General features: G+C 42.5%; 1 protein-coding gene across 1 annotated transcript in view; it reads right to left on the bottom strand.

Annotated features, from left to right (window-relative positions):
• The window catches only part of col5a2a (collagen, type V, alpha 2a), a 92,353-nt gene extending 74,417 nt beyond the window's left edge, over nucleotides 1-17,936 (bottom strand). Inside the window, exon 1 of the mRNA XM_055150396.1 lies at nucleotides 17,742-17,936. Coding sequence (XP_055006371.1) covers nucleotides 17,742-17,832 — 91 coding nt within the window. The 5' untranslated portion in view covers nucleotides 17,833-17,936. The remainder of the gene's footprint in view (nucleotides 1-17,741) is intronic.
• Between the last annotated feature and the right edge of the window lie 249 nt (nucleotides 17,937-18,185).

Raw genomic sequence — 18,185 nt, 5'->3', positions numbered from 1 at the left:
AGCACAAACAAGGGCAGCGTCACCTCATGACATCACTAAGTGGAGTCAGAGCTGAACGTGCAGTTTAACAAAACACAGATGCTTTTCAGAGAGAAGACAGAGACAGAGAGAGAGAGAGAGAGAGAGAGCAGCTGTATAACCTGGTCAGAAACAGATCACTATAATGCTGTACTGTGGAACATTCCAGGGGCGTCACATCTCCATGGAGACGAGAGCACTTGTCTGCACAGCTGCTCCACAGACTGGAGGTTCACACGGAGCAGACGTGAAGACGCGAGCGCAGGTGGATTTGTGTTTAGACCCAGACAGATCCTTCATCAGCCCCCTCCTCCTCCTCCTCCTCCTCCTCCTCTGTCTGTGAACTCTCCTGTCATCAAGACCGGCCTCAAACCAGGACTAAACCAGGACTAAACCAGGACTGAACCAGGACTAAACCAGGTCTAAACCAGGACTGAACCAGGACTAAACCAGGACTAAACCAGGACTGAACCAGGACTGAAACCAGGACTGAACCAGGACTAAACCAGGACTGAACCAGGACTAAACCAGGACTAAACCAGGACTAAAACCAGGACTACTGAACCAGGACTGAACCAGGACTGAACCAGGACTGAACCAGGTCTAAACCAGGACTTAAACCAGGACTGAACCAGGAACCAGGACTGAACCAGGACTAAACCAGGACTGAACCAGGACTAAACCAGGAATGAACCAGGACTAAACCAGGACTTAACCAGGACTAAACTAAACCAGACTAACCAGGACAAACTAAACCAGGAACTAAACCAGGAAACCAGGACTAAACCAGGACTAAACCAGGACTAAACAGGAATAAACCAGAACAAATCAGGATAAACCAGAACTAAATCAGGACTAAACCAGGAATAAACCAGAACTAAACCAGGACTAAACCAGGAATAACCAGGACTAAACCAAAACTGAACCAGGACTAAACCAGAACTAAACCAAGACTAAACCAGGACTAAACTAGGACTAAACCAGGACTGAACCAGGTCTGAAACTGAGTTTAAATGAGTTCTCCACCAGGTCTAAAACTATTCCAAATTTGAACCACTTCTGAAAGTAGTAGAAATCAGGACTAAACCAGGACTAAACCAGGTCTAATCCAGGTCTAGACTGTCCTGAGACCTGCCTGGAGCACAGTTTCTATTACAGACCTGTTTAGTCCAGGAAATACTCAGGACGGGTCTAATTACAGCTCAGACTGGACCCTCCACTTTAACTTTGACCTAAGGAGGACTGACTCACTGAGGGGGTGTGAGAGGAGGCCGGGGATGAGGTCTGGACCAGGTCTGGACCGGGTCTGGACCAGGTCTGGACCGGGTCTGGACCAGGTCTGGACCGGGTCTGGACCAGGACTACAGGGGTAATTTACAAGGCTATGAAAATGGATATCAGCAATTGTACAACTGGACTAGACCAGAACTAAACCAGGACTAAACCAGGACTAGACCAGAACTAAACTAGGAAAACTAGGACTAGAACAGGACTAGACCAGGACTAAACCAGGACTAGACCAGAGCAAAACTAGGACTAAACCAGGACTAGACCAGAACAAAACTAGGACTAGAAAATGACTAAACTAGGACTAAACCAGGACTGGACCAGAACTAAACCAGGACTAAACCAGGTCTAGAAAAGGTCTAAACCAGCACTAGACCAGAACTAAGCCAGGACTAGAAGAAAACTAAACCAGGACTAACCACAGTTTACATTTGGATTAAACCAGGATAAAACCAGGGCCAATCTGGGCCAAACTACGACTTTCCAATTTAAATTAAATCAACGAATAAACAACGTGAACGAATCCTCTGTTTTAATGTGAAAATGCAGAAGTTTCTCTCTTTTCATTTCTCTCTTTCTTTTTCCTCTATTGCTTTTTCTCTTGTTTGTTTTTGCTTCTTTCTTTACTCTCTCTCTCCCTGTTTCTCTCTTTTCCTTTCTCTCGTTCTCATTTGTCGCTTTCTCTCTCTCTTTTACCCATCTCTCCCTTCCCTTTCTTTATCACCTTTCTCTCTATCCCTCTCTTCCTTCCTGACTCTTCCTCTCCTCTCTGTATTTTTCCCTCCGTCCTCTCTCTTTTCTCCTCCATTATTCGCCCTTTCTCTCTTTTCATCTCTATTCTTCATTCTTTCTTTTTTATCTCTTCCCTTTCTCCCCCTCCATCTCTCTCTCTTTCACTCACTTCCATTTTTTTTTTCACCTTCCTCTCTCTTTGTCCTCTCTTTCTCTTCTCCTTCTCTTTCTCTTCTTCTTGAAACATTTTAGAATTTGATTTCCAGAATTCTCTCACAAAATCTGTCTCACATTTGAATCTGTTCTTTTGTTTTTCTAGAATTCAGAAAATTTGAAAAAAAAATCTTTTAACAAACACATTGTCCAAACTAAAAACGCAGAAGAACCAAGACTAAACAGAACGCTTTTATTAGTAATATCCCGCAGTATGGCATTAAACACATCTATCTCCATGCAGGTACAGGTCAGGTGTGTGGAGAGGCGAGTCCACTCACGATAACCCTGCATGATTTTGAGTCGTTTTTTAGCAATTCATCTCCAGAAATCGACTAAATCCAAACCGACACTGCGGAACATTTCAGGGAAAGTATTCGCATCGCCACGGAGACGGGGCTCGGGAACGGGACCCCCGACCTCCCCGCGACGAGACGAGTGTGAGCCCCGCGCCGCTCTCTCCTCCGTTTTCTCCCAGAGCCATCCCTCGCTCCGTTTTATTGTGTAAATCCTTCCACTCCGACGGCGAGCACATCTGGAAGTCATCCACTCCTCCTTCACTCTCCCTCTCTTCTCTCGCTTTTTCCACTTCTCTCTCTCTTTTTTATTCCTCAAGTGCTTTTTTCTCTCTTTCTTTATGCTCTCTCTCTGTTTTACTTTTTCCTTTCTCTCTTTCTCTTCCTCTTGTTTTCTTTGTTTCTTTCTTTTTCTGTGCCCTCTCTCTCTCTCTCCCTCTCTCTCTTTTCCTTTCTCTCTTTCGTATTCCTCTAGCACTTTTTCTCTTGTTCTCTTTTGCTTTCCTCTATTTCTGTGCTCTCTCTCTCTAACTTTCTCTCTGTTTTCCTTTCTCTCTTTCTTATTCCTCTGTCGCTTTTTTCTCTCGTTCTCCTTGGTTCCCTCTTTTCCTATGCTCTCTCCCTGTTTCTCTTTTTCTTTTCCCTTTTTTATTCCTCTAGCCCTTTTTTTTCTCTTTCTCTTTTTGCTTCTTTCTTTTTCTGTGCTCACTCTCTCCCTTTTTCCTTTCTCTCTTTCTTATTTCTCTAGCACTTTTTTTCTGTCTTTCTCTTTAGTTCCCTCTTTTTTGATGCTTTCTGTCCCTGTTTCTCTTTTTTTCCTTTCTCTCTTTCTTATTTCTCTATGGCTTTTTTCTCTTTCTCTTTTTGCTTTTTTCTCTCTATTTCTGTGCTCTCTCTCCCTCTCTCTTTTTCCTTTCTCTCTTTCTTTTTTTTTTTTTTTTGCTTTTTTCTCTTGTTCTCTATTTCTATGCTGTTTTCTCTATCTATCTCTGTCTCTGTCTCTCTCTATCTGTCTCTCTTTTCCTTTCTCTCTTTCTTATTCCTTTAGCACTTTTTCTCTTGTTCTCTTTTGCTTCTCTATTCTTCAACCTTTCCTTTCTCCTCCTCCTTCTCTCTCTTTTTCCTATCTCTCCCTTCCCTTTTGTTATCCCCTTTCTCTCCATCCCTCTCTCTATCATTCTCTTCCTTCCTCTCTTCTCTGTCTTTTCAATTTCGGTCCCCTCGTTATCCCCTCTCTCTTTTCTTTTTTTCTTTTCTATTCTTCACTCTTTCTTTGTTTGTTATCACTTCTTTCTCCTCTCTTCCTTTCTCTCTCTTTTTTTGAATCATTTTCCTGTTTGAATTTGTTCATTTGTTTTTCCAGCATTTAGCAAAATTTTGAAAAAATAAATAAATCTTTAAACAAATCCATTTCAAATTCCAGTCAAAACGTGAAACTCGTGTGTATATTTGTGGTATTTTAGTTTCTTGAAATAGTTGGGAGCTTGAAAGAAACGAGGGATGAGCCGCTTCAGCCAATGAAACATGACACAGAGTTAAACAGGAAAACCCCATCAAGAGTCAAACTGACCCCAGTGAAACACAAGAAACACGACTGAAACTGAAGGAAACTATACACCATCATGAAGGTTTATTTAGTCCTGGTTTAGTCCTGGTTTAGTTCTGGTTTAGTCCTGGTTTAGTCCTGCTTCAGTCCTCTCTTAGTCCTGGTTTAATCTTGGTTTAGTCTGGGTCAAATGCAGAGACACTGAAGGACGGGTGAAATGCAGAGACAAAGAAGGATGGGTCAAATGTTAAGACACTGAAGGACAGGTCAAATGCTGAGACACTGATGGCTGGATCAAACACTGAGATACTAAAGCACAGCTCAAATATAGAGACAACAAAGGACGGGTCAAATGCAGAGACACAGAAGAAAGAACGGGTCAAATGCAGAAACAATGAAGGATGGGTCAAATGCAGAGACACTGTAGGTCAAATGCAGAGACACTGTAGGACAGGTCAAATGCAGAGACACTAGGATGGGTCAAATGCAGAGACACTGAAAAACGAGTCAAATGCAGAGATACTGGAGGACAGGTCAAATGCAGAGACGCTAATGGATGAGTCAAATGCAGAGACAATGAAGGATGGGTTAAATGCAAAGACAATATAGGACAGGTCAAATGCAGAGACACTGAAGTATGGGTCAAATGCAGAGACACTGTAGGTTGGGTCAAATGCATAAACACTGCAGGACAGGTCAAATGCAGAAACAGTGTAGGACAGGTCAAATGCAGAGACACTGACGACTGGGTCAAATGCTGAGACACTGAGAGACAAGTCAAATGCAGAGACACTGAAGGACGGGTCAAATGAAGAGATACTGAAGGACAGGTCAAATGCACAGACAATGATGGATGGGTCAAATGCAGAGACACTAAAGGGATGAGTCAAATGCAGAAACAATGAAGGATGGGTCAAATGCAGAGATACTGTAGGACTGGTCAAATGTAGAGACACCGAGCGATGGGTCAAATGCAGAGACACTGAGGGGTGGGTTAAATGCAGAAACACTGAAGGATGGGTCAAATGCAGAAACACTGAAGGATGGGTCAACTGCAGAGACATTAGGATGGGTCAAATACAGAGACACTGAGGGACAGCTCAAATATAGAGACAACGAAGGATGGGTCAAATGCAGAGACACTGCAGGACGGGTCAAATGCAGAAACAATGAAGGATGGGTCAAATGCAGAGACACAGAAATATGGGTCAAATGCAGAGACATTACAGGACTGGTCAAATGCAGAGACACAGAAATATGGGTCAAATGCAGAGACACTACAGGACTGGTCAAATGCAGAGACACTACAGGATGGGTCAAATGCAGAGACATTACAGGATGGGTCAAATGCAGAGACACTGTAGGACAGGTCAAATGCATAGACACAGAAATATGGGTCAAATACAGAGACAGTGAAGGACGGGTCAAATGCAGAGACAGTCAAAGTGCCTATGACCGGTTAAACCACTCATTTTACTAAAACACACTCATACAACATAATTTGATTTAAGATTTTACACAAAAAAAATACAATTCTTGTTTCCAAGTTTTAAAAATTGTATTTCCTGGATGAAAATCACAACATGACACTTTGGAATTCCAAAACAGTTACCGACAGCAACCAGTGAAAACCAAACAAAACTCCTCTAATGTACACAGAAAATATAATGTGACAAATACAAATGGAAGAAAACACCTTGATTTGGTTGAAATCATCTTTAAAATCATCAAATTGTGTTGATTTTGTAAATTGCGTTGGACATTAAAACAGAATTCTCCCAGTGTGATGTCATCTTGAACTAAACTCTCAACTCAACATATTTTTCCACTTTTCTTGGCAAATAGTTTCTCAGAGTGTAAAACTATCATTTATATTTACAACAGGTTTTATCCCACACAATTGAAATGAAATTAAAGAATCATTTGTGATTTATTTTGATTCAATTTACCAAATAAATTGTTTCATTATTTTCTCCTTCTCACATCTCTCCCCCAGCATCAGCTCTTTCTCTCTCTCCTCTGCCCTCTTTTATGTCCCTCTCTTTTTTCTCTTTTTCTCAGCTGCTTCATTCCTTCTCTCTTTCCCCCCCTCTCTCTCTTTCTCTCCTTTTCTCTCTTTCTCTCTCTATTCTTTTCTCTCTTTCTCTCTGTCTTCTGTTCTCTGTCTCTCTCTCCTCTTCTCTCTCTCTTCTCTCTCTCTCTCCTCTTCTCTCTCTCTTTCTCTCTCTCTCATCTCTCTGTCTCTCTCTCTCTCTTTCTCTCACTCTCTCTTCTCTCTGTCTTCTGTTCTCTGTCTCTCTCTCCTCTTCTCTCTCTCATCTCTCTCTCTCTTCCTTTCTCTTCTCTCTTTCTCTCTCTCCTCTTCTCTCTGTCTCTCTCTTCTCTCTTTCTCTTCTCTTCTGTCTCTCACTTCTCTCTTTCTCTTCTCTTCTCTCTCTCCTCTTCTCTCTTTCTCTCTCTCACTCTATTCTCTTCTCTCTTTCTTCTGTTCTCTGTCTCTCTCTCCTCTTCTCTCTCTCTTCTCTCGCTCCCCTCCTCTCTTCTCTTCACTTCTCATCTCTTCTCTCTCTCTCTCTCTCCCCTCCTCTCTTCTTTTCTCTTCACTTCTCATCTCGTCTCTCTCTCTCTCTCTCTCTCTCTGTGTCTCCCCTCTTCTCTTTGCTCTCTCTTTCTCTGTCTCCCCTCTTCTCTTCTTTTCTCTCATCCATTTCTCTCTTCTCTCTTTTTTCTCTTCTTTTCTCTCTCTCTCTTCTCTTCTCTCTGTTCTGTCCGTTGCAGATGGAGCAGAGAGATGGAGTCACTGCCCAAATATGTGCATGTGTTTCTCATCATCATCACTTCTCTCTCTCTCTCCCACCCTCCTTTTACCTCTTTCTCTCTCTCTCTTTCTCTCCCTTGTCTAACACCCCCTCTCTCTTTCTCTCTCTCTCTCTCTCTCACTCTTTCCCATTCTTCCAAGTTTTCCTTTTCTCTAGCTCATCATAAAGATTCTCTCTTCTCATTCCTCCTTCTGTCTTTTCTGTCTTTCCCTGTTTCTCTCTCTCTCTCTGTCCTGCACACTCTTTTCTTCTCTCTCTCCTCTCCCTCTTCTTCTTCTCGTCGTCTTTTCTCGCTCTGTCCGTTTGTCAGTGGGTGGTTTACTGCTGCGGAGCTGTGGCCTCATGTGGAGCAGCAAAAGAACGTTTTTATTTTCACTAATGATTCGAAAACAAATTCAATCACAAATGACCTGATTTGAAAAATAAACTCCAAATTTCCCGTCACTGATTTGAGATTTGAGGTTCTGTAAATCCTGAACTTTTTGCCCATATTCTGTGTGGAGTATTTAGAGTAAGTTTAGTCCTGGTTTAGTCCTGGTTTAGTCCAAATTTAGTCCTGGTTTAGTTCTGTGGTTAGTCCAGATTTAGTCCTGGTTTAGTCCAGATTTAATCCTGGTTTAGTCCTGGTTTAGTCCAGATTTAATCCTGGTTTAGTCCTGGTTTTAGTCCAGATTTATAGATTATGGTGTTTATCTGAATCTGATTGGTCAAAACATCACAACAACAGAACAAGAAAAAAAATAAAAAATAATAAAAAATAAAAAATCAAACTTGAGTTAAATCCAATATCCAATCTCCAGATGGATCCTCACAATATCAGAGACAAAACTAAAACATCCACAGTTCTCCTCCAGCAGATCCTCCTGACCAGGATCCTGACTCAGACCTGGTCCACTGCTCCTGACAGGTTCAACCTAAAGACACTAATGGACGGGTCAAATGCAGAGGACACTCTTCATCAGTACAGATGTGTCAGTCTTATAAACAACCAGACTCGATCCCCTTGATCATGTGTAGAACTTCAGATGTTCCTCTTGTACCTCTGCAGTACATTTCATGAGTCTGAACTCTCAGTTCTCTGCTCTTTGAACATTTTTACAGTTTTCTGCACCAAAAGATCCACATCATCCAAACACATGTGTCCACCAGAACCTCCTGCACCAGAACCTCCTGCACCAGAACCTCCTGCACCAGAACCTCCTGCACCAGAACCTCCTGCACCAGAACCTCCTGCACCAGAACCTCCTGCACCAGACCTGCACCAGAACTCCTGCACCAGAACCTCCTGCACCAGAGTTTCCTGCACCAGAACCTCCGGCACCAGAACCTCCTGCACCAGAACCTCCTGCACCAGAAACCTCCTGCACCAGAACCTCCTGTACCAGAACCTCCTGCACCAGAACCTCCTGCACCAGAACCTCCCGCACCAGAACCTCCCGCACCAGAACCTCCCGCACCAGAACCTCCTGCACCAGAACCTCCTGCTCTGATTGAGAAACCTGCTGTAGGCACGTTTCACATGGCTGTTTAGTTGTTCTTCTGAGTCCTGATTTTGTTCTAATTTAGTCCTGTTTTAATCCTGTTTTAGTCCTGTTTTAGTCCTGGTTTAGTCCTGGTTTAGTCCTGGTTTAGTCCTGTTTTAATCCTGTTTTAATCCTGTTTTAGTCCTGGTTTAGTCCTGGTTTAGTCCTGTTTTAGTCCTGTTTTAATCCTGTTTTAGTCCTGTTTTAGTCCTGGTTTAGTCCTGTTTTAATCCTGTTTTAGTCCTGGTTTAGTTGCAGGTCTGTAGTTTGATTCCACAGTGACTCTTCTCTTCTTGTACAAACTCCCTGCACTTTTCTCTTTCTGTTTTTAGAAAACAAAAACAAAAAAGTGTCGAGCCAAACTCCAAACATGTGGATCTCTCATGACGGTGCATAACGTCAAAGCATGACCTGTGTCTTTCTCTCCTCCATCTCTCCCTCTCTCTCTCCCTCTCTCCTTGCACCACCACCCCATTTTCTCTCTCCTCCCTCTCTTTTGAACTTCTCTCCTTCTCTCCCCTGTCTCTTTTTGTCTCCTCCCGCTCTCCATTTTTCTGTTTCTCTCCCTTCTTCTCTAATGCTCTTCCTTCTCTCTATCTCTATATTGTCTCTCTGTTCTCCCTCTCTCTCTCTCTCTCTCTCTCTCTCTCTCTCTCTCTCTCTCTCTCTCTCTCTCTCTCTCTCTCTCTCTCTCTCTCTCTCTCTTTCTCTCTCTCTTCTGAACCACATTTTCCTTCATCAACAAAAAACAGGAGCCATGAACTTTCCACAAAATACAAACCACAGCCCCTCCTCCTGTGGATGAAACCAGGACTAAACCAGGACTAAACCAAACTAAACCAGAACTAAACCAGGACTAAACCAGACTAAACAAGGACTAAACCAGGACTAAACCAGAACTAAACCAGAACTAAACCAGGACTAAACCAGGACTAAACAAGGACTAAACCTGGACTAAACAAGGACTAAACCAGAACTAAACCAGGACTAAACCAGGACTAAACCAGAACTAAACCAGAACTAAACCAGGACTAAATCAGGACTAAACAAGGACTAAACCTGGACTAAACAAGGACTAAACAAGGACTAAACCAGGACTAAACCAGGACTAAACCAGAACTAAACCAGGACTAAACCAGGACTAAACCAAGGACTAAACCAGGTCTACACCATGTCTAAAACAGGACTAAACCAGAACTAAACCAGAACTAAACCAGGACTAAACCAGGACTAAACAAGGACTAAACCTGGACTAGAACTAAACCAGAACTAAACCAGAACTAAACCAGGACTAAACCAGAACTAAACCAGAACTAAACCAGGACTAAACCAGGACTAAACCAGAACTAAACCAGAACTAAACCAGGACTAAACAAGGACTAAACCTGGACTAAACAAGGACTAAACCAGAACTAAACCAGAACTAAACCAGGACTAAACCAGGACTAAACCAGAACTAAACCAGAACTAAACCAAGACTAAACCAAGACTAAACAAGGACTAAACCTGGACTAAACCAGGACTAAACCAGAACTAAACCAGAACTAAACCACAACTAAACCAGGACTAAACAAGGACTAAACCAGGACTAAACAAGGACTAGACCTGGACTAAACAAGGACTAAACAAGGACTAAACCAGGACTAAACAAGGACTAAACCAGGACTAAACCAGGACTAAACCAGACTAAAGGACTAAACCAGGACTAAACCAGGACTAAACCAAGGACTAAACCAGGACTAAACAAGGACTAAACCTGGACTAAACCAGGACTAAACCAGAACTAAACCAGAACTAAACCAAACTAAACCAGGACTAAACAGGACTAAAAACAAGACTAAACCTGGACTAAACAAGGACTAAACAAGGACTAAACCAGGACTAAACAAGGACTAAACAAGGACTAGACCTGGACTAAACAAGGACTAAACAAGGACTAAACCAGGACTAAACCAGGACTAAACAAGGACTAAACCTGGACTAAACCAGGACTAAACCAGAACTAAACCAGAACTAAACCAGAACTAAACCAGGACTAAACAAGGACTAAACCTGGACTAAACAAGGACTAAACAAGGACTAAACCAGACTAAACCAGGACTAAACCTGGACTAAACAAGGACTAAACAAGGACTAAACCAGGACTAGACCAGGACTAAAGCAGGGCTGGATCAGGACCAAAGCAGACACATGGGTCAGTGACAGGATCCAGGTACATACAAACATGTGTACAGGCGCTGCTGCCTCTGACCTCTGACCCCAGCCATCTGAGCCCATCCCACACTGATGACATCATCGAGTGCCAGACCTGTGATGTCATCAGTCCCATTCCTGATGACAGGTCCAGAGCTCAAACATGAGACCAGGTCTAAACCAGGTCTAAACCAGGTCTAAACCAGGTCTAAACCAGGTCTAAACCAGGTCTAAACCAGGTCTAAACCAGGTCTAAACCAGGACTAAAACCAGGTCTAAACCAGGTCTAAACCAGGTCTAAACCAGGACTAAACCAGGTTCTAAACCAGGTCTAAACCAGGTCTAAACCAGGACTAAACCAGGTCTAAACCAGGACTAAACCAGGACTAAACCATGTCTAAACCAGGACTAAACCCGGTCTACACCAGGACTAAACCAGGACTAAACCCGGTCTACACCAGGACTAAACCAGGACTAAACCAGGACTGAACCAGGACTAAACCAGGACTGAACCACCCAGTAAACATTAGACATCTTATGGACGTTCAGATCATGTTAGTCCAAGACCAGTTCTGGACTAAAATATGGCATGTAAATGACGTCTCACTCTGACCCACTTGGACGTCAGTCTGCAGTTCAACATTTGGACAGTGGACTAGGGGACTTTCGTGGACGTCATGTGGACGTCTCACACAGACGCAGGAAAATGATGTTATCAAAGAATAAACTCACTGCACAAAGAAACGATGAAAGTGTTTGTAGGTTTGTCTGATCTGGGTCCAGTGAAGGAGCAGGACTCTGGATGAGGCTGATTCTATGATGAGGTTGTTGTCCACGACTTTTCAACTTTTTATTATTAATTTATGAAAACATTGTTGTGATCAGTATTATTCATTAATACTAATCCTGATGATTTGTGATTAAACATTTATTACAAATTATTTATTTGAGTACATGATATTTTGTCAGGTCTAAACCAGGTCTAAACCAGGACTGAACCAGAACCAAACCAGGTCTACACAGGTGTCTCCTGTTAAAAGAGCCTGTACCTCTAAAATGATCTGAGCACATGTTCTACTGACATGCCAACAACGTGAAGTCATTATGTTTCCAGACCTACAACCAGGACCAAACCAGGACCAAACCAGGTCTAAAGCAGGACTGAACCAGGACTAAACCTGGACTCTAGATTAGAATTAAAACAGGTCTAGACCAGGACTAAACCAAGGCCCAATCTGGACTGAACCTGGCTAAAGCAGGACTAGAGCAGGACACTTCAGAGCCCAAACCTGAAACTGCACCAATGATCAAAACCAAATATTCCACAGGTTTAAACGTCAAAGAACTGAACCTAGAACACGACTCTTCTGAATCCTGTTCTGATGTTCTAGAGGGACGTAAACGTCAGACTAAACCACTAAACCAAGACTAAACCAAGACTAAACCGAGACTAAACCAAGACTGAAGATCCTAAACCGGGTCTGGACCAGGAACCATCCACACACCAGGACTGATGCAGGACTGAACCACATGTTCCAGTGAGGAGGAGGAGGGGGGTGGGAGTGAGGGGGGTAAAGGGGGGTGAGGGGGGTGAGGGGAGTGTGGGCACATGGGGGGTGGGGGGAAACAGACTTTTTCCAGAAGATGAGGTCATGATGTTTCCTCTCAATTACAGAGCAACAAAAAAGACATTTCAAACTGTACAGATAAAACAAAACCCAAGAGACCAAACCAGGACTAAACCAGGTCTAAACCAGGACTAAACCAGGACTAAACCAGGTCTAAACCAGGACCAAACCAGGACTAAACCAGGTCTAAACCAGGACCAAACCAGGACTAAACCAGGTCTAAACCAGGACCAAACCAGGACTAAACCAGGTCTAAACCAGGACCAAACCAGGACTAAACCAGGACTAAACCAGGACCAAACCAGGTCTAAACCAGGTCTAAACCAGGACTAAACCAGGTCTAAACCAGGACTAAACCAGAATTAAACCAGGTCTAAACCAGGACCAAACCAGGACTAAACCAGGTCTAAACCAAGACTAAACCAGGACTAAACCAAAAGTAAACCAAGACTAAACCAGGACTAAACCAGGACTACACCAGGACTAAACCAGCACTAAACCAGGACTAAACCTGGACTAAACCTGGACTAAACCAGGACTAAACCAGCACTAAACCAGGACTAAACCAGGACTAAACCAGCACTAAACCAGGACTAAACCTGGACTCAACCAGGACTAAATCAGGACTAAAGGTGCACTAAATCAGGATTAAACCAGCACTAAACCAGGACTAAACCAGGACTAAACCTGGACTAAACCAGGCTAAATCAGATCTAAATCAGGACTAAACCAGAACTGAGCTAGGATTAAACCTGGACTAAAAAAACACTACACCGGGACAAAACTAGGTCTAAATCTGGACTAAATTAGGACTAAACCTGGATTAAAGCAGAGGTAAACCAGGACTAAACCAAGACTAAAACCAGGTCTAAACTTGTACTGAGCTAAAACTTTGTCAGAAACCATCCTGGACTCAAGTGGGTTCAGGAGCATATTTGACCAGGAACTAAACCAGGACTAAACTTGGACTAAACCAGGATTTGAGCAGATCAAACAGGACTAAACAGGACAAATAGAACTAAACCAGACTAAAACATCTGACAAACACTCACTTGTGCCGGGAGCCCAAACAAAAGCCCTCAGAGCAGCTTCAGTTTGTGGGAACAGTTTTTATTGTTCCTGATTTGTGGAAAAAGCTCGGAGTGTGGGGGAGCCAAAACGTGAGCGAGATGTTCCCGAGGTGGAGGGTGCAATTCCAGACACTGACATCATCAGGACTCATGGAAAAAGACTGAGTCCATACATGAACACAGACCACATGAAACCAGGACTAGACCAGGACTAAACCACCAGGACCAGACCAGGATTATAACTCGACTAGATCACTAGAACTAGACTAAAACTGGACCGGTACTAGGACAGGACTAAACCGGGACTAAACAAGAACTAGACCAGGATTTACTTCATTTCTGCCTTCGCACGTCCACATATAAAAACCTGAGACTAAAGTGGGATTTAACCTGGATTTAACAAGGTCTAAACCAGGACTAGACCAGGACCATAATGAGACCAAAGGATGTCTACATTAGGATTTTTGGAAAAGGACGAAACCAGGACTACTTTGATCACACAAACATATCACAAAACTGGGACAAAACCTTGAGGAGACCAGGACTAAACCTGGACTAAAACAGGACTAAACCAGGACTAAACTAGGGCCAAACCCAGGCCTAAAACAGGACTAAACCAGGACCAAACGTCGGACTAAAACAGGACTAATCCCAGGAGTAAAACAGGACTAAACCCAGGACAAAAACAGGACTAAACCAGGACTAAAACAGGACTAAACCAGGACTAAAACAGGACTAAACCAGGACTAAACCTAGGACTAAACAGGACTAAACCAGGACTAAAGGAGGACTAAACCAGGACTAAACCAGGACCAAACCAGGACTAAAACAAGACTAAACCCAGGACTAAAACAGGACTAAATCAGGACTAAACCAGGACCAAACCTAGGACTAAAACAAGACTAAACCAGGACTAAAGGAGGACTAAACCCAGGACTAAAACAGGGCCAAACCAGGACTAAACCAGGACCGTTGTAAAGTCTGTGTTCTAAACGTTGGTTTCAGGTTTCAGAAGTTGGTCGGTGATTTCTCGTCTGTCAAAATGCACAGCACAGTTTGGTTTGGCAGAAAAACTGGACAGAGGACAACACTTCACCGGTTCTATTTACTCGTCTGAATTAAAGGGGCCTGTGTAACTTTTCACCTGCTCGTCTCCATGGAGACGTTCTTGTTTTGTATTGTTAAATGAAACAGCGTCAGCATGTGCACATGTTTATTATCACTTTAAATAAATCAAACCTGCTCCAAATGTTATGCCCAAAAACGGCTGCAGAGTCTTCACACGAAACCAGGACTAAACCAGGACTAAACCAGGACTAAACCAAGACTAAACCAGGACTACACCAGGACTAAAACCAGGACTAAACCAAGACTAGGAACAGGACTAAACCAGGACTAAACCAGGACTACACCAGGACTAAACCAGGACTAAACCAGGACTAAACCAAGACTAGAACAGGACTAAACCAGGACTACACCAGGACTAAAACCAAGACTAGAAACAGGACTAAACCAGGACTAAACCAGGACTAAACCCTACACCAGACTAAACCAGGACTACCAGGACTAAACCAGGACTAAACCAGGACTAAACCAGGACTAAACCAGGACTAAAAGACTAAACAGGACTAAACCAGACTAACAGGAAACCAGACTAAACCAGGACTAAACCAGGACTAAACCAGGACTAAACCAGGACTACTAAACCAGGACTAAACCAGGACTAAACCAGGACTAAATCAGGACTAAACCAGGACTACTACACCAGGACTAAACCAGGACTAAACCAGGACTAAACCAGGACTAAACCAGGACTAAACCAGGACTAAATCAGGACTAAACCAAGACTAGAACAGGACTAAACCAGGACTACACCAGGACTAAACCAGGACTAAATCAGGACTAAATCAAGACTAGAACAGACTGAACCAGGACTGAACCAGGACTAAACTAGGTCTAAACCAGGACTAATCCAGGACTGAACCAGGACTAAACCAGGACTAAAACAGGACTAAACCTGGACTAAACCAGGACTAAACCTGGACTAAACCAGAACTTAACCAGGACTAAAACAGGACTAAACCAGGACTAAAGAAACACTGGTAAAAGACTAAAAAGCATCAAATATTGGAAGAAAATAAACCTTACAAAACACAACTGGTTTAAACTTGTTCCACTTTTTCAGCACATTGTTCCTAATTTGAAACACATTTTCAGATTTTTACATTTTTACAGCTAAAAGGAAATGACAAGAATTTGAATTTCAGTTTGAAATCTTCTGGTCTCTGTGGACTTCAGACGAGATGGAAAACAACTCTGTGTCTTGTTCCGTTGTAAATCCTGTCTGTTTTTTATATTTGACTCATTCTAGACCAGACTCGAGAAGAAGAAGAAGAAGAAGAAGAGGAGCACGTCTCACGTTTAGAAGAGTCAGTGTCAAATATCTGATGTGTTTTAAAATCTACTACAGGTTTTTAATCACGTCATGTTTTCATTCCAAAAATAAATCTCATTTTATTTGTAAAACGGTACAAATTCACAATTTCTGGGATGAATCTGAAGGAGCCAGACTTACGTGTTTTATTTCATTTTTGTTTATAAGATACTAAAAGTTATACAGAGAGGATTTTGGATGTCGTTTAGTATTTGAGTAAACGAAATCTGATTGAAAAATTGCCTAAAAATTCGAATTTCGACACATTTTTTTAGTTAAAACTTGAATGGAGTTGTGTTTTGTTTCTTGCACACATGTTTAACGCACAAACCTGCAGATTTATAGTGACTATTTAGACTTTTAAACACTCTATTCCACCTTGTGATGTCATGTGGTGATACAGGAAGTGCTCCACTGTGTTTTTAACTCCAAACACCTTCACTTCATACCTTTAATCATTTGGATCATTTAAGCCCTACAACTGTCAAACTTTACTGAACTAAAGGTAAAAGAAAAGCAGCTGTTAACTTGAAAACTAACTCTACTTCGTGACATCACAAGGTGGAACAGAGCATTTGAAGCTTTGGAGATACAGACAGACTAATAATAAAGTGTTACTCAAACATGTGTGAATGAAACAAAACACAAGTCCACTTATAACATGACTTAAAGCTCACAACACAACAAAAAAGTGTTGTGTTAAAATCAACTCTCACAGAATAATTTTGAACATTTTCTCAGAGTTTATATGAGTCCAATCTGTTCTAGAGTTAATTTAACATGATTGGGAAATGTTCATTAAAGTAACACTGGACCAAAGTTCCTGTGTAACCAAAATCAAGAGTTATATGAATGTTCTGAGAGTAAACAGATAACACTTTTTAGGGTTATCCTGAGTTTTTTTTTTTTTTAACACTTTTTAGGTGTAAAAGTGGTCTTCTCTCGTGGGAGTTGGTTCAGTCCTGCTTCAGTCCTGGTTTAGTCCTCTCTTGGATTAGTCCTGGTTTAGTCCTGATTTAGTCCTGGTTTAGTCCTAGTTTAGTCCTCTCTTGTTTTAGTCCTGGTTTAGTCCTGGTTTAGTCCTGCTTCAGTCCTGGTTTAGTCCTGGCTTAGTCCTAGTTTAGTCCTAGTTTAGTCCTCTCTTCAGTCCTGGTTTAGTCTTGGTTTAGTCCTGGTTTAGTCCTGGTTTAGTCCTAGTTTAGTCCTCTCTTGGTTCAGTCCTGGTTTAGTCTTGGTTTAGACCTGGTTTAGTCCTGTTTTAGTCCTAGTTTAGTCCTCTCTTGGTTTAGTCCTGGTTTAGTCTTGGTTTAGACCTGGTTTAGTCCTGTTTTAGTCCTCTGCTGGTTTGGTACTGGTTCAGTTCTGGTTCAGTCCTGGTTCAGTCCTAGTTTAATCCTGGTTTAGTGGTGGGTGGGAGGTCCCAAATTAACACTAGCGGAAGTTGAATTAACTCCAACCACATCAACTCTGGCAAATAACCAACCCACATTTAACTTTCAAACAGTCAAAATAAAACTTTTTGTGTTAAAAACAACTCTGAAATTTTTCACTCTGACATTTCAACACTCCAGTTTTTACTCCGAAGAGCCCATTCTGCACAATGTAGAACCCTGAAAACATCTGTCAGTGCAGATTGTTTCCATATCAAACCAAAAAAAACAAAAAATCCTTCAGTGGGGATTATTTTTCCGGTGTTGAAATTGCTGATTCTTATTTCCACAGAGCCACTTTAACACCACGTTTTCAACACTTCACTCTCCGTAATCCTCCAACAGGAACACAATCAAGTTACAACCACTCAAAATACCAGCTCTTTATTGCCCCTTCAGGCTACATCTCCTCTCCTCCTCACCCCGAGTTAACTTTCAGCCTGGAACTTTGCCAAAACGACACAAAACTTCCACCGAAAACTCAAAGAAACTCCAAAAAACCTCCAGCCACTTTCTCTTTTTTTGCAGAATCTGACAGAAGCCTCCACTCACCCGAACCTTCAGCTTCCTGCGCGACCACCGCCAAAACGTGCAGTCCGATTAGAAGCCCAAACGTCCATAGATACGCGGAGTTCCCCATCATGTCTCCGGACTAAGACATGGACGAGAAAAAAGGGGGAAAAAAGGAGGAAGAGTTTGGAGTAAAAAAAGGCTAAACGATCATGAGTGAGTGTGATGTGTGGGGCAGACTGGAGCGCTCTGAGGAAGCAGTGAGCGGAGGGAGAGAGAGGAGAGAGGGAGAGGGAGGAGAGGAGAGAGAGAGAGAGAGAAGGAGGGAGGAGGAGGAGGGGTAGAGGCTTGTTCTGGCTCCCCCTTTTGTCATCAGCAGATTGTAACCAGACCACTCCCTCAGCGCAGAGTGGAGACAGAAATCAGTTTTATGTTGAAGGGAGGACGCAGAACTGAACCAGGACTGAACCAGGTCTAAACTAGGAC

This window comes from Boleophthalmus pectinirostris, unplaced genomic scaffold, assembly GCF_026225935.1.
Source record: "Boleophthalmus pectinirostris isolate CB_2022bp ecotype Guang Dong unplaced genomic scaffold, ASM2622593v1 HiC_scaffold_1, whole genome shotgun sequence".
NCBI classification, from domain to species: domain Eukaryota; kingdom Metazoa; phylum Chordata; class Actinopteri; order Gobiiformes; family Gobiidae; genus Boleophthalmus; species Boleophthalmus pectinirostris.
Note: the sequence above shows the minus strand (reverse complement) of the source record. Positions and strands in the feature narration are given on the sequence as shown.